Source organism: Filicampus tigris, chromosome 6, assembly GCF_054856515.1.
Source record: "Filicampus tigris isolate MCC_2025a chromosome 6, RoL_Ftig_1.0, whole genome shotgun sequence".
Lineage (NCBI taxonomy): Eukaryota > Metazoa > Chordata > Actinopteri > Syngnathiformes > Syngnathidae > Filicampus > Filicampus tigris.
Genome location: NC_141222.1, coordinates 6,455,052 through 6,470,153, shown reverse-complemented (window position 1 = coordinate 6,470,153; position 15,102 = coordinate 6,455,052). Strand labels below are relative to the sequence as shown.

Here is a 15,102-nt window from a genome sequence, read left to right as displayed (position 1 = left end):
GAATTGGGTTTATTGTTCATAGTATGTGGCCTTCTGCTATAGTGGATCACACGGTTTTTTCGCATTACAGAATGACTTACTATGTATTTTTTAATAACGGTATTTTTCACATTTTACGAAAGCCGTCACAAGGCCTCAACATTGTGCGATGACGGCATCTGTATTGAGCTCTTCCGTTTTGCAATTTAGGACACAGTGATAGTTTCAACAAGTTAAAACGTTTATTAAACAAAAGTTTGACACCAAATGTTATCTTACCACTCCAAAGCTCGCTGCCCTTCATTACAATAAAATGTGCTGTTAATGTTTTTTTTTTTCTTAAATGCAGTGATGCGTGCACACAACCCTCAGATGTTCCATTTTGAAATGTAGGACAATTGAAACAAAGTTGGACTTTGCCAGAAACAAAGAGATTAATACTTTTCAACACAAAGTGCTTAAGAACAGTTTCAAAAGAACTCCAATTAATGGAAGTCTTTGTCAAATGATTTTAAATTACAGCGAAATATTTCAACCCAATGAGTACATTTATGAAGAGAAAACAATTCTGACCATCTCCCAGCGTAAGATATGTGTGGAGGAGAAGGCAATACATTCTATCTTGTTATATTTTGATAATAGTCAAATATACAATTTTTACAAAAGAAACATGCATGTAACCAGTGCATAATGGAAAGAGGACTTCATTTCATTTTGGTCAGTGTGCCCAACACATTTGCCTTTGATCACGCAACTTTCTCTTGAATGGCCCTTTGTTCTGCATGACATTGGGTTTTTAATGTGTCCACATCATCTCTTGTCTTTAAAGAAGCCTTTCGAAGTGCTGCTCTCCTTGATTGTGACAGTCAGGAAGTTGGCAGTCACGTCCGTCACCAGAACCTTTTCCACGCTGCACAGAGACGGCCGCCACGTCACCTCGTCCAAGTCGACGTCTAGGCGGGTCGGGGACGGCTTGTCCAAAAAATACGGCTTTTCCGTGGGCAAGAGCTGGCTAGGGAGGCTCTGGTGCTTGGAGTGGCCCGAGTTGTTCTTAGTCCTGTGTGTGTTCCTGTGCGAGTGCAGGTCACTGTCTGCGTAAAGCTGCTTGTAAGATCCCGCAGCTGTCATTGGCTGGTTTTGTGAATGATGGTGGTGGTGATGGTGGTGGTGACGGTGGTGGTGACGATGCTGTTTATGACCGTGACCGTGGTTCTCAGGGTATCTGTGGTGTGAAATTTTGTGCAGTCTCGTGTCTTCGCCAGTTTGCGGCTTCAACAGTTTTTGAGGGCTGTGGCTGGCCAGTTCATCTGCTCCCCTCTCGTCGGGCTCGGAGGCTGCAGAGATGCTGTCCTGGAAACGGAGCTTCGGCTTAGGCCCTCTCTTTTTGGGTATATGCGCCAGCCCTTCGGGGTTGGATTGTTGCTCGTGGGCCAGATCTGGTGATCTAACAAAAACACTTTCTCCTCGGTTAACAGTAATGGGTGGGAAAATTGTAGGAACAACAGCTCTCAGGCCTTCTCTGGCCCTCTGGGTGACAACAGGCTCTGGTGTGGGGTAGCTAAAGCGCATCCCTCGCATTGCCTCGTTCCGAAACTCGTAAGACTTGGTGGCTTGGGCCTATTAGAAAATGAGACACATTAGAGGGAATTCGCACAAAAATGCACACAGTCTTACATGTCTATGGTTCAACTTTATTCAAAGTTTCACACATTTTGTGACAGTTTCAAAAGTTCCCATTTCATGACAAAGTAAATTTATTTATTTTTTTAACAAATTTATTACTGTGGAATAACCTTAAGAAAAACGCATGTTAAAAGACTTTATTTGCTGCACAGGGAACCAGGCTTCAACAGTGTAATTAACGTGTGACACTGCTATAAAACGGACAATTACAGGACCAAGTTCCTTCCTGGACCTTATATTCACCTCTGAACTTCCACTGACCCTGTTAAACAACACTCTTGTCATGACAAACGGTGCCATTTAGATCGAGATAAACTTGAGGTCGGCTAGCAATTTTTATGTTTGGAAAAAAATACTTGGTCATGGTCGTGATCATGACAAGTAACTTATGACACTAAATCATTTGATTGTGGGGCCTTTAGAAAAATGTTATTACCAAGCTCTGACAGAATTTATTGGTTGTGTATTATTTAAGATACCGTTTGAGACATTTTTGTTTGGTGCTGAACAACAAAATTTGTCCTGGCTCAATAGACGTTGAAAAACAATCCCTTCTAAGAGAACACGCTCATTTGAATACGCATAATTACGGTGCTGAGAATTGCGATGGGCGTGCGGCTAACGTGAAACGAAAAAAAAATGTTGCCTATCCTTACCTTAAGAAGAAATTTCTTGGGTTTCGGTCCTCTCTTTTTGGGCCCGAAGAGTTCCCTTTCGCGCTCCCTGTTCGGACACAGCAAAGCGAGACGCCTCTTTGAAGGGTCATCCGATCAAAGTGCACATGACCGCTTGTGAGGCTCCACCACGTAACGTCTAACCTACCTCTGCTCGAAAGCCACAAACAGACGGGAGTCCAGAATATTTTCCTCCGGTTCCCATGTGCTGTATCTGTTTGGGGGGATTTAACAACACAAAAATTACGGTTCGTTTGGATTGAGGAAGCGAGGGCTCGGGCGGACACGGCGTGGCGGCTTAGGGTGTCGCACTAGCCCTGCGAGCTCTGTTCCTCCATCTAGCTTTAATCATGCTAGGCGCCGACAGCTAACGACAGCTACATTGACACAACGCGCGCCACACAAACACAATACATAGTAGAGAGTGAGACTTACTTAGGAGACCAGCCCTTCCATTTCACGAGGTACTCGAGCCGACCCTGCATGCCGTCAGAAACACAACAGGCGTGACTTAGCTTGCAAGGCAACACGAGTATTACAAAAGCAGCATTTTGCATTCACATTTGGTGAGACCAAGAGCTACGTACCTTCCTTATCCTGCGTTTGATGATAGACTCGGCGGCGAATACCCTCTCCCCGACGGCAGACAGCTCCATGTTGACTCCAGTGCAACCTACCGTTAGCTTGCTAGCGTTAGCGAGGCAGACGGGTTTTTTTCTTCCAGTCCCTCTGCCACTCTGAATTCCCGACAGACCATAATACTATCGAGCAGAGAATGGACGTCAGCGCATTTTTTTTACACCGTTGCTAAGGAACGGCAGTCGGTGGACCCACTCTGACGACGCCCATTGGCCCAGCCGTTGCTACGTGATCGGGTTGCTAAGTAGAAGGGAGGAGCTTAGTATGTGCGAGAGAGCGCTACTTCACTTTATTAGTGCAAATTGCAAGATGTGCAATATTTGTCATTATTATTATTATTATTATTTCAAAAGCAGTCACTTCTACGTTTGTCACTGTGTTGTTGATTTGAATTAATCAGCTCCAAGCACAAAAATACATTTTAAGCTCACAGCATCGAGGGAACGCGTAAATCTGCATCATACAATAACAAGAAAAGTGTTCTATTCTTTTCTATTCTATTCTATTCTATTCTATTCTATTCTATTCTATTCTATTCTATATGAGACGTCTATTTTCGTTCATCAATCCAGCATGTTCGTTGTAAATATATATATATCGTTTGTTTTAGGTAAATAACAGTATTTCCATTCTGCTCAGAATTGTTTGACTTGCCTGGATTCCTTTGCTGTTTACACAAAATCTAAGAGGAATCCATTTTCTTCGAAAAAAAGCAAAGCCTCACGGCATTTCAGCACGTTATTTTTGCTGGAATATATATATATATATATATATATATATATATATATATATATATATATATATATATATATATATATTTAAGTAAATTAAATCGTGTCATCAAAATGTGGGTACTTGAGTGGTAAACTTAAAAACAGTATATTTAATATACGTTCTGTGTTCTGCAGAATGATGACACGAATTTTACGGTTATTTTAAATCATGCTCACAAATGACATGACGGTTTTGTTGCTGGTATACTGAGATGACTAACCCCCTTATCTTTGCTTCATGTCTGATGTGCCAAATCATTACAGGAACTGAGCGCAATATACATAATATTACCGTATATGAATACGGCAAAAATTGCCCGGTCGTTTTATACAAGCCTTAAATATTAAAACAACATACTGACTGAAACTGCTCCCAATTTGCTCGGACCGAAAATTATTTATAATCATAATAATTGTAACAATTGTATAATAATAATAATAATAATAATAATAATAATAATAATAATAATAATAATAATAATAATAATAATAATAACAACAATTATTATTATTATTATAAAATCATTCTTCTTATGGATTTGTAAAATTCAAATAATCAGAGGCCTACAATTAAATAACCGCGCAACCTTAATGCGAACAAACGCAGTATGTTTGATGAGTGGATGGATGAATGCCAACCAATGATTTATTTTGGAGTTGTTGTCGTTTTAAATATTATAAGAGATAAACGATGATTATTGTTTTTGGGAATGGGGTACGCGTGTGATATATATAGGACAAAATTGTTAAACATGTTTCGAAACAATAGATGAAACCCTTTAAACTATAAATAGCCTATATAAATACGACTAAAACTGTTCATATTCAAATCTGTTTACCACATATTAATTTTGATTAGTGTACTCAATGCACATGAAAATCATGTTATTTTTTTGCCATGTTTTCATATTGTGTCGTTTTGGGCTCATATTTGTATATAATAATAATAATCCGCTGGGTTAAAATGCGTTATACATTTCTTCACCAAATTCTCCAATAACTTCAGTTAGCCCATTCACAATGGAAACAGATTCTGCAAAGTATTATTTCCTGGGGCGCTTTTTGTTTGAAATCATCAAGGACATCTTAGTGACAATGTATCACGGCATGATGTTGGTTACCGCGGAATCATTTAATAATCAGGTTCTCGTTGAGCATTGCTACTGCATTTTTTTTCAAGCACCTTGAGTGAAGATGGGAATGACTGCATGGCGCAGATCAGCGTGGATACGATTGTTCTCAAAAAAAGAGTGGCTGCAGTTTGAACATAATTTCAGAGATCACGTCTGTACGACGTGGAACTATAAACGTGCGATGTACCCAAACAGGCAATGAGATTACTCTGGATGTAATTTTCTTCAACCCACTGGACACAAAATAGTCGCATACAATTGATTCCATGTTTGCAATCATTAAATATAATTGAAAGGTCAAAGCAACTTGCACGCATTTCAGGATATTCACACTAAACTTGCACTGATGGCGAATACATTCATTGGCCGTTGTCTAATGCACAGCGAACTGTTAGTCACCACTACTTCTATGCGCAGGCTGCTGCAGACTATAGACCGAGATACACACGCCACTCCCTGAAAAAGTCACTTGAGTCACATTTCCCGCACACCAGGCCCGTCAAGGATAAATAAACAGTGGCGTTAAACGCATCCATTTTCTCTGTTCACCTGCTTTCTAAAAGGGACTTTACGTCTCATAGTACATTTCTATTGCAGACATATAATCTTTTAATTTTCCAAACCATGCAACAAGACCGTGATGCATACATTGTTGCAATGACTGCCTGTCTTTGCGATAATATCTAACATGAATGGAATGGGAACAAATATCCACCCTAAATCCCATGCCGCACCGATATATTAATATGGATCCGTATTCTAGATTAGAAATACTAGAAAGAACATTAGAATATTAATCGAGTTAAAGGGGTGGTCGTTTAAAAGAAGCAGATGAGCAGTCGCGCTGACACGCAGTGTGCATGATTTGCATGCAGCACAGCTAGATAATGACAACGGACACTCAACCGCAGTAAAAAAACAAAAAAAAAAAAACACGTCGGAGTTTCGCACCACCTTACATTCGCCCCCCCCCCACCCCCTCCAGCCTGACTTGTGGGCTTCGCATCTGTTACGCCCAAAAACATGACATTGTGATACTGCCGCAGTTGCTGCGAGGCGTGTTTTTCCCACACGGAGGATGAGACAGAGCAAGAGCGAGAGGACAGCCATTTTCTCCCCCTCTGTGGCTGCACACATCCACGCGCGAAGAACACACTTGGTTCGCGTATTAAGAACACACTTGTGCGGCGGGCAGAGGCACGGGAAAGGTCCGTTTTACACACAGCGTTTGATAGGCTTTTATAGATCGCGTCAGTCGCCTCGTCCGAAAGACAACAATGGTGGGCAACGCGATGTTTTTTGGATGGAGGAGGACGTCGCTTTGCTCTGCACAGCTATGCTTGAAAGCGCCCTTCAGTTTTTGAGGGGAATAGCATCGAAGTGAAATGAAGGCAATCGGAAACTGCTGTCACCACCTTTATGGAAAAAAACACCGTGGCACCCGCCACATGGCAGCAGTTCCGTCCGACAGCACCACCTGCCTTGTTCGCTGATATTGGGCAATAAACGATGGTGCAATCCCTGGAATAGTCTTCAATAAAATGACATGTTTAAAAAACACACACACACACACAAACAATATAACACTCCAGGTGTGTGTTTGTAAAGAAAATGTTACAAAGACCTTTCTAATTCAGCAAGCACATTTAGAAAAACAATTATGGCATGACATCCACATGAAAGCTGTCATGGACAGTGCTCATCACGAGTGCAGGGTAGCAGTGGTTGTACAAGGCAGTAAATATCAACCTGGAGACCAACTTTAACTTGCAAATAATTTTATTATTGCAAAACTGTTTAGGAAGCATTCACTTAGTCTGCACACAAAACATGAAAGTGCACCACTGCACCCTCTGGATACAAATCACACATTGGAATGGTTAAAACATGCCCTATAACATGAGAGGCATACAGCATAGGATGTGAGACACAAGAGGACCGCTCTGTATACAGTATGCTTGTACAATCTTTTGATATTACCACCGTGTTCTCAAAATTACTCGATAAGGGTTTGATATGTGCTTCTGAAACACATGCTAAAGCCGCTGCGCAGATGTGTGGGCCACACAGAGAGCGGAATGATAGATTACCCAGCTGGTGGTACGAATCGGATGGACTACACAGCTCAACTAGCACGTAGATTTGGGATTGTGATATCATTCACATGAAGAATCCCCACTGCAGTGCTGCCAATCATAAATTAAATAAACGTTTGCACTGATTTAACCAGTGTCCGAGGCACAGTATCAAACAACACAAGCTGTGACAAATAAACACATAAGCAACATTGATATAAAGTTTCATTTGACACTCTCGCCTCCTCAAAAATACAAATGACACTTATTGACAAAGGTGCTTTCCTTCTTAGTTTGAAAAACGTATCCAAACAGCATGTATCTGTTCATCTCTTCACACTTTTTGCTAACACCACACGCACACACACAGACAGTGTATTTTACCATGTTTCAATAGAAATTTCTATAAAGCCTATATTCTTTACAAGAGTTTGAATGTAAACTGTAGCGAGCACAAATTAAAAAAAAAAAAAAAAAAAACATTAAAAAGAATGTAAGTGCATTTTCAGTTAACATTCTTTGCTTTGCTTTCTGAACTAAGTTTGAAATTACTGCATGTGGTAAAGTCACAACAAATGACAACATGTCATGCAGGAAATAAGCAAATAAAGCAAAGAATACAAATGCTTTTCTTTTTGAGCTATACAAACGTATATAAAAACCGGTTCTGTTTGCACATTCAAGCCTCTGAAAATACAAATAGCTCTTATGTACATGTCTACAGTTACACTGTCACGTATTCCTTGAAGGTCACGGTGAGGCAGTTTGTGGTAATGTCTGTGATGACTATATTCCCAAGGAATGGCTGGAAAGAGGGAAACGACGTCTCCGCTTTTTGCTGCTTTTCCTGGTCACCAAGAGTCGACGACTCAGCTGTGTCCACGCTCGCTATGTTTTGCGTTTCTGCCCGGGGCTGACTTTCAGTTTGCTCGTTTACTTGCGAGTCTGTCTGCGTTCCATCCTGCGCGTGTCGTTCTGGCTGGCTCGGAGTGGAAACGGCAACTTGAGGCCTGGACTTTACAACGCTCAAGTCAATGGGCTCCTCTTGATCCTGATCAGCATAGTCACAGTACTGCAATGAAAAGGGAGGCCGGAGGCCATTTTGGTCAGTGCTAATGCTTTGGGTGGGTGAGGAGACTGTGTGGCGGGAGCTTAAAAACCTCTTGTTACTCCCATGCTCCTCAGTGTCAGTGTCAGAAAGGTGTCGCTTTAATCCTTGAAATTCATCTCGGCTTGTTTTTTTGTCAGCGAACGCGGGAACTCCAGTGTCCAGAGGCAAAGAGAGCAGATTAGGCTTGGTTGTCAATTGTAAAGGCTGATCGGCTGCAAGCAGACTCTGACCCCTGACCTCAGCATGTTTATCCTGTTCCGTCACAGCAAGCTTAGTTTGGGCGGACTGTTCGTTTTCTTTGGTGAAGTCTCCCGCGAATCCCGAGACGGCTTTGGCTTTCTTTGCTAATCCATTAACGAGGCCGAGATGTTTGACCAGCTTCATCTTCTGCAGGTGCCTTTCTGTGTTATCTGCTCCTTGTGGAAACGTCTCCGCCGACTGGGATTCGCCATTCGTAACCTTGGCCTCCTCCATTCCATTTTCCATGTATTTGCTCATGACAATAACAATCCGTCCGTTCTTATTTTTGTTTTTCACAATTTTGAGTTTACTGCCGCCGACACCGTTATGCTGTACTGAGGCATGGTCTTTCGCCTTTGCCTTCTCCAGTTCTTTGTGGCCATTGAGGTCCGCTGGCAGCTTTTTCAGCTCCATGGTGATGTCCTTAACTTTGGTGAGGACGCCGGACGTCTTATCCCGGAACCATTTCTGCTGCAGCACCGGGGGGAGATTGTAGCCCTTGATGGGCAGCTCCGGAGCGTCGACCTCTTTGGGCTTCGCAAAGACAGACTCATGCACCTGCAGGCCCGGCTGGTAGTGGTGATGCTTCTTGGTGTTGAGCTGGTAGAAAAACTTGGCGCCGCCGGCATGCTGCTCGGTCTCACGGTCTCGGCCGGTGGGCTGGTACTGATGATGCTTCTTGCTGTTGAGCTGGTACTGCTGGCTCTGGGGACGCAGCATTGGAACGGGGCTGGTGTTGTGACAGCTGTCTTCTTGCAGGGATGACTCATGAAGGCCAGCAAGTATACTGGATCTCCGGGCAAAAGAAGGCACCTGTGCAAGTACAAGGTCGTTAATGAAGAGCACTTCTGTTGATGGAGCACTTTATTAAAAATCCCTCATGACATCGATTCAAACATAATCGTAGTGAAGCTAGAAACTACAACAGCTTTCAAACGCACGAAGACCAAGTAAAGCGCCACCATGGCTCGACAATTGGAATGTGGATCAGTAATGCATTTTGACACCTTCCTAGATAAACGTCTGCATGTGCATGGATTATATTTACTAATACTGCATTATTAACTGAGAAATGTTGCAAAAATGCCCAATTGGTGAATTTGCTTCAGGTGTGATCCGTGAGACTGCACTTGATATACTGTAGGGTAACCTCGGCACCACAGAGTAATTCCTTCCCGTCATAGGCAGCGTCTGTGTTCACTCAGCCCCCCCCCCACCCATTCACGAGCACCTCTAGTGACATTTGTTTCAAGTGTTTCCTGTGGCAGTGACCTCAGCTAGGAGGAATGGCACCAGCATGCTTTGTGACCTGTCATTGACTTTAGCACGTGTTACCACTGACACCTTCCTGAGAGGAATAAAAACAGTCTTCTGAATGCTACCCCTGACCTTGGGGCGGGTAGAAGATGCGCAAAATTCAATCCATTCACATTCTTGGTGCTACAGCTACTGTAGTTGGTTGCAATTACAGATACTGTCGGATCTCATTTTGTTCTCATCACAAAGAGTGAATGGTTCAACTTCCATTGCCAAATTTAAATTAAAAGTTTAACTGACAACTAATTTGGGCGAAGGAAGAACACATTAGAACGCATTGGTGTATGTTCCAGATAAATGTTGTCAAGTTAAATCAAGTCAATCATTTGAATTTTTGGCTATTATAGTCTGCTTGCATTAAGGCCACAAGAGCCAGCTGAGGTTATAAAAAAAAGCTTGTCATATGTGGTGATAATTGGCACCTTTCTTTTCTTTCTTAGAATTTCTTAGAAATTATTTGGCTTAAGTGGATGTCTGCACTCTGAGAGGCATTTTAATTTATTTTGGAAATCATAAGAATGAGGTCTGTAACTCGGGAATGAAAATTTCTCTTTGGCCACGAAGAAAGTCAAACAATGTGGGTATCCCATGTTACAAATTGAATTAAACAAGAAAATGCAGTAATTACATTATGAAGAATTGTCAGGAAGGGCCTGACTAGATTGACCACTTCTGCCTCATGTGAGTCCCCGCACTTTATGGAATCTAGAATTCTCATGTTGGTCGTAATTCTTCATTTACACGCAGCACACCATTTTCTTACCTGAACCAGAAGGTGCTTAGGCTTTGGTCCTCTCTTGCGATAGCCCATCAGCTGCTCTTGACGTTCTCTGTAAGAGAAACAGCAGGTTGTGATGGAAGCCACCTTATATTGAGCAAAGTTGCAGTCACATGGCCACGCAACGCACAATAAATTATCCAGATATGAGCCGACTGCCGCCACTAATCTGCCAAAGTGAAACACTGCTGTCAAGTGAGCCTCGTCCTCCCAAAAGAAAACGCCACTGGTTTTCTGCATGTATCCAAGCGCTAAAGAGTATCGGCCCTTGTTGACTTTTTTTCCCCACTCTCCATACTCTTCTCTCCCCAGCAGTAACTCAATACTGCAGACAGAAGTGATGTCAGTTCCCTCCCCCATCCTCCTCCCTCACATCTAATTACAGTGACGACTCAGTGTATTTTCATAGCCTGGCATTCGGACAATTTGGCTCCCCGGAGAGACATGCAATTAGTTTCAATAAAATCTCTCCTTTAGCGAGAGAGTGAGAGAGAGAGAGAGAGAGAGAGAAAGAGAGAGAGAGAGGGAGGTAATTGTTAAAACAGACGGAGGGATGTCCATGTTAACGTGTGACCTGCGCCTGAAAGGTTGCAGTGTGCGAAAGAACACACAGGCTTAGAGAAAGGCCAGTGACAGGTTAACACAATATGCATCTAAAATATTCAGTTCCACGTTTATGAGGCCAGTCCGTCACTTAACAGACTTTTTAGGATTTAGCCAAAAGTTAACCACAACTCAACTAATATGAAGCACAAGGAATTTGGTCACATTTTGACATCAAATAAGATCAAGTGATTTAAGCCTCCAATTTAGTTCTGTGTTAAACAAAAAGTTCATTTCTACATGCAATAAATTAAGAACAGATGAAGACAAGATGTGTAGACTAAAGTCTCATTCTTCCTCCCAAACTAGTTTTTTATTACTTCATGGGGATATTGGACTATATATTCTATAGTGATAGAAGCCAGAATGCACTCTTTCAGCATCTTGTCAGCACGTCTTGTTGAGCACTAACTAACTATGGTGGAACAAACACCAAATGCGATCCCGCAGCCCTGCAAAAGAGCCACATTACTTTTACAATGTGCTAGGAATAAAACACTGTTGTATTCAATAATAAAAGTGATGGTAAATGTTTGAAGTGGGTGCAAATCATTGCTACAATCAGTAAAGGTGGACAGCAACTTTCCACAGTAGCTGAGAAAAGCATTTGCGCTAAAGGAAAATGAATTAAGTAAAAAAAAAAAACAGTCATCCGTTTTCTGTGGACGTTGTCACAGGTGCATGTGATGACTGGTTGGTGGGACACAGGCAGCACTCAAGCATGATAACCTGATGTTGACATGCAAAGAAAGATCATGTGACAAAAGGCTTGGTTGATGCTCCACTTTGCTCTGACCTTACCCCCGATTTGACCCTGTAATGACAGTTTATAATCCTAATCCAGTCTGTAGGATGGTGTTGAATAATTGACACATGATGCGGACAGTTATCATCAACACCGGATTTTCTTGGATGTTTGCCTGGGCTGCAAAGTTTATGCTAAAAACACATGAAAATCTTGCTCAAAACATGTCCATGATTGAAAAATGTGAAGTATTGTATTGAAAGCAGGAAAAGTAGGGAACTGAGTTTAAACATGTTTCGTCATGTTAATGCACATTGAATAAGGGCTTTGGCACCCGTAAGGCTGGTTTGGCCAACTCAAAAAAAAAAAAACTTACCTGTCTTCAAAAGCATCAAGTAGCCTTGGGTCCAGAATGTTCTCTTCCGGTTCCCATGTATTGTACCTGTTTGCAGAGGAGGTCGTTAGTGGTCAAACACACTGGCAAAAAAATAAAACAAAAAAAGATTTTTTTTTTTTTTTAAATAAAAAGTTACTTTATATACTGTATTCTTCTTTAGGTAAAATTAGGAAAGATGCTGAAACATACAGGCTCGTCAATGCATATATAATTAACCACCACAAACTTTGAAGGGCCTACAACGAATGTCAAAAATGAAGGAGCAGTGTTAATGTCTTTAATTGGGGAATTGTGCTTTGCACGCATTGTAAACTCGCAGCCATCCTTTGGGGCTGACGTGCAAAGTTCCCAAAATGAATACACGCAAACGCCCATGATCCCAACGAAGCCGTTTGTTCGAATGTGATAGTTGCGATAATCATTGCTGACGTTTATGGGCTCACTTACTTTGGGGACCATCCACGCCACTTGACCAGATACTCAAACCTTCCCTGTGTGTGAATGGACAGATAATCAACATAAGCAGCGACACAAACACGCTCTTCGGGTCATCTTCAAACATCACGTGTTGTCAGAACATGGAAACAATCGCAGCTAAGAGGAAAGCTTCATTTCCATGTGACTAACCTTCCGGCTACGCTTCTTCTCGATGCTCTCCACCGCAAAGACGTGCTCCCCCGCGGCGGGAAGCTCCATTTTCACATTCAAGTGCAGCGTTTCCTGTGTGTGCTTTTTTTCCTCGTTTTCCTTTCTTTCGACTTCCGTCAGCTTATCTCCTTCAAATGAAAAAGCACAAGGACACTCCTTCGATTTCCTCGCTTTCTCCCCGGACACGGACTCTGCAGCAGTGCAAGGCTGGAAGCTGCTGCCAGAAAACACCACAGTCAATGCAAATAGCCGTTTCTGTGACGTCAGAAGAGAGGCGGGCACAAGGGGGCGTTCTAATTTGGATGCTGATTTCACGGACGGTTGGACTATTAGAATTCTTGAGGGAGTATTCGAAAGACTACCCAAGATGACAAAAAAAAACAACTTTTACACCGCAATGCATTCTAAAGAAATTGTGCTGTTGCTGTTTTCTTTGTTTGCAGACGTTCTGTCATTGTTTCTTTTCCAAGACCCAGTAAAAAAAATACATGTCTTCTAAATTTGTAGAGTATTGCCCCGAAGCCCTGAAAATTTTGAACGATTAAATAAGATATCACCAAGTATATAAAACGAGGCTTAAAAATCGTGAACTATCAAGCCATTCTCTTCACTCTCAGGCACAATGCGCATGTTTACTGAATGCAGTATCCCCGCACCCCCAAAACTCCTGCTCAACTGTCAACTGTAAATACCTGGATATTACTTCATCTAGCCAACATAAGGATGCATTTGAGCCACAAAAATATATCCGCTGAGCAGAGGAGTCAAATTCCGGTCCTCGAGTGCCGTTCTCCTGCATGTTTTCCATATCTCACTGCCGCAACACACCTGACTCAAAAGATCAGGATCGTTATCAGCCTCCTTTAGAACTTACTGATGAGCTTATCATTTCAAATCAGGTGTGTTGCAGCAGAGAAAGATGGAAAACATGCAGGAAAGTGGCCCTCGAGTACTGAAAGTCAACCCCAAAATGTTCTTCAAAAGAATATGTTCTATGTGCCTTTACTACCACAAATGCAATATTAATCCAAATGCCATGTTTGGATTAGTGAATGTGCATGGAAAATATTATTGCAAAGAATTTTTGGGGGTTGACTTCTTCTTTAAAGCCTCCAGTGGCTGGACTATATCCCACCGGGGTGTTGCAGCGAAAGGCACCCTAAAGCGGCCATGCCAGCAGTTTTGTATTTGGCAACCACTTTAGTTACAGGTATAAGTAAACGAGCTCTTTTACCTGCTGGTTGAGGAGAAGCACCTGTGGCTGAGGCCAAACTGTGGAAGGGTTTTTACTTTCTAGAACTGGATTTTCCACTTGGGTCCAAGTCAAGAAGTCGGACAAAAAAATTTCTTCACCAAGTTGCTTCAATCCGATGTCACTCCACAATGGCGACTCCCATAGAGACACAGATTGTCAATGGAAAAATTCCGCAACTATTCGTATATCTTTATGATCAGAGTTGGGCATCGCCTAACCACCACCCTGTTCTGTCCTGAATATTTAATCGACCACGTGGTCCGGGTCCATCCCTCGTCAGCGACAGCCAATCGGAGTCAAGAACGTAATCTTCACATTGCAAGCAGGCGCCGCACGAGCAGACACGCTGCCGAACAAAGAAAAAATATCAAACAAAAACAACAGACACACACATACATGCACAGCGTGGTGATCTCTGAAAAAAAATCAACATGGGGCACATGTCATTGCATCTGTGGGACCGCAACGTACACAATACTGTTTTCTTTTTTCTTTTTTTCTAACTTGGCCGCATCAGGAGTGTGGCACCTGTAACAGTGTGACATGGTACAGGTTAAATCCGTTCTCTACGTCGCTTGGCTGACTTGGACCGACTGGGACCGCGTGGGTCGATTAAATATGCAGATGGGAAATAGGTGATGCCCAGCTCTGTTTATTATTACAATAATTTTGTTATTTGACATAACTTCACATCACACTATGATTTGCAGAGATAGGCACTTTACCCTTTTGCCGGTCTATCCTCTGTCGTCTATTCACGATCTGGGTACCCTTCCATCCTCGTCCCTCTGTCCTTATTCATAAAAATAATCGTCCTCTGACCCCGTCCTTTTAAAGCGCTTCCGTCCTTACATTCCGTCAGTCCAGTCATAAACATAATATAAAGCCCATTAGCTGGCTAATTTCCTATGCACACCCACATACCGGCTGGGAGTGTCATGAGTGGAATGAATTGTTTACAACTGTTTAACCAAGATAGCATTTAGGTGACAACCCCACCACGTTGGTCACTAGACTGCAGCTCGGTAGGCGACATGTTACTGCAGGGAACC

The 15,102-nt window shown here is 42.4% G+C and overlaps 2 protein-coding genes across 3 annotated transcripts; both read right to left on the bottom strand.

Annotated features, from left to right (window-relative positions):
• Nucleotides 1-199: 199 nt before the first annotated feature.
• On the bottom strand, nucleotides 200-3,068 carry cbx8b (chromobox homolog 8b). Its single transcript, XM_086034694.1, has 5 exons — nucleotides 2,924-3,068; nucleotides 2,772-2,815; nucleotides 2,485-2,550; nucleotides 2,319-2,385; nucleotides 200-1,596 (listed from the first exon to the last, which is right to left on the bottom strand). Exons 1-5 carry the CDS (start codon nucleotides 2,990-2,992, stop codon nucleotides 790-792), a joined length of 1,053 nt encoding a protein of 350 aa, XP_085890820.1. The 5' UTR covers nucleotides 2,993-3,068; the 3' UTR covers nucleotides 200-789.
• A 3,574-nt stretch (nucleotides 3,069-6,642) lies between these two features.
• Nucleotides 6,643-14,201, bottom strand: LOC147145570 (E3 SUMO-protein ligase CBX4-like). Of its 2 annotated transcripts, none has more exons than XM_086034536.1 (6): nucleotides 14,030-14,201; nucleotides 12,775-13,012; nucleotides 12,595-12,638; nucleotides 12,127-12,192; nucleotides 10,388-10,454; nucleotides 6,643-9,120 (listed from the first exon to the last, which is right to left on the bottom strand). In XM_086034536.1, exons 2-6 carry the CDS (start codon nucleotides 12,841-12,843, stop codon nucleotides 7,681-7,683), a joined length of 1,686 nt encoding a protein of 561 aa, XP_085890662.1. In that variant the 5' UTR covers nucleotides 12,844-13,012; nucleotides 14,030-14,201; the 3' UTR covers nucleotides 6,643-7,680. The 2 variants fall into 2 exon arrangements, with proteins under 2 accessions (XP_085890662.1, XP_085890663.1); XM_086034537.1 differs by having other exon boundaries at nucleotides 12,775-13,009.
• Between the last annotated feature and the right edge of the window lie 901 nt (nucleotides 14,202-15,102).

Coding starts and splice junctions, on each gene's coding strand:
- cbx8b (XM_086034694.1), bottom strand. CDS start 2,992: ATGGAGCTGTCTGCCGTCGGGGAGAGGGTATTCGCCGCCGAGTCTATC. Junction 2,551..2,771: donor TGGAAGGGCTGGTCTCCTAA/GTAAGTCTCACT, acceptor CCCCCCAAACAG/ATACAGCACATGGGAACCGG. Junction 2,386..2,484: donor TTTGTGGCTTTCGAGCAGAG/GTAGGTTAGACG, acceptor GTGTCCGAACAG/GGAGCGCGAAAGGGAACTCT.
- LOC147145570 (XM_086034536.1), bottom strand. CDS start 12,843: ATGGAGCTTCCCGCCGCGGGGGAGCACGTCTTTGCGGTGGAGAGCATC. Junction 10,455..12,126: donor CTTGATGCTTTTGAAGACAG/GTAAGTTTTTTT, acceptor TTTCTCTTACAG/AGAACGTCAAGAGCAGCTGA. Junction 9,121..10,387: donor CTAAGCACCTTCTGGTTCAG/GTAAGAAAATGG, acceptor GTACTTGCACAG/GTGCCTTCTTTTGCCCGGAG.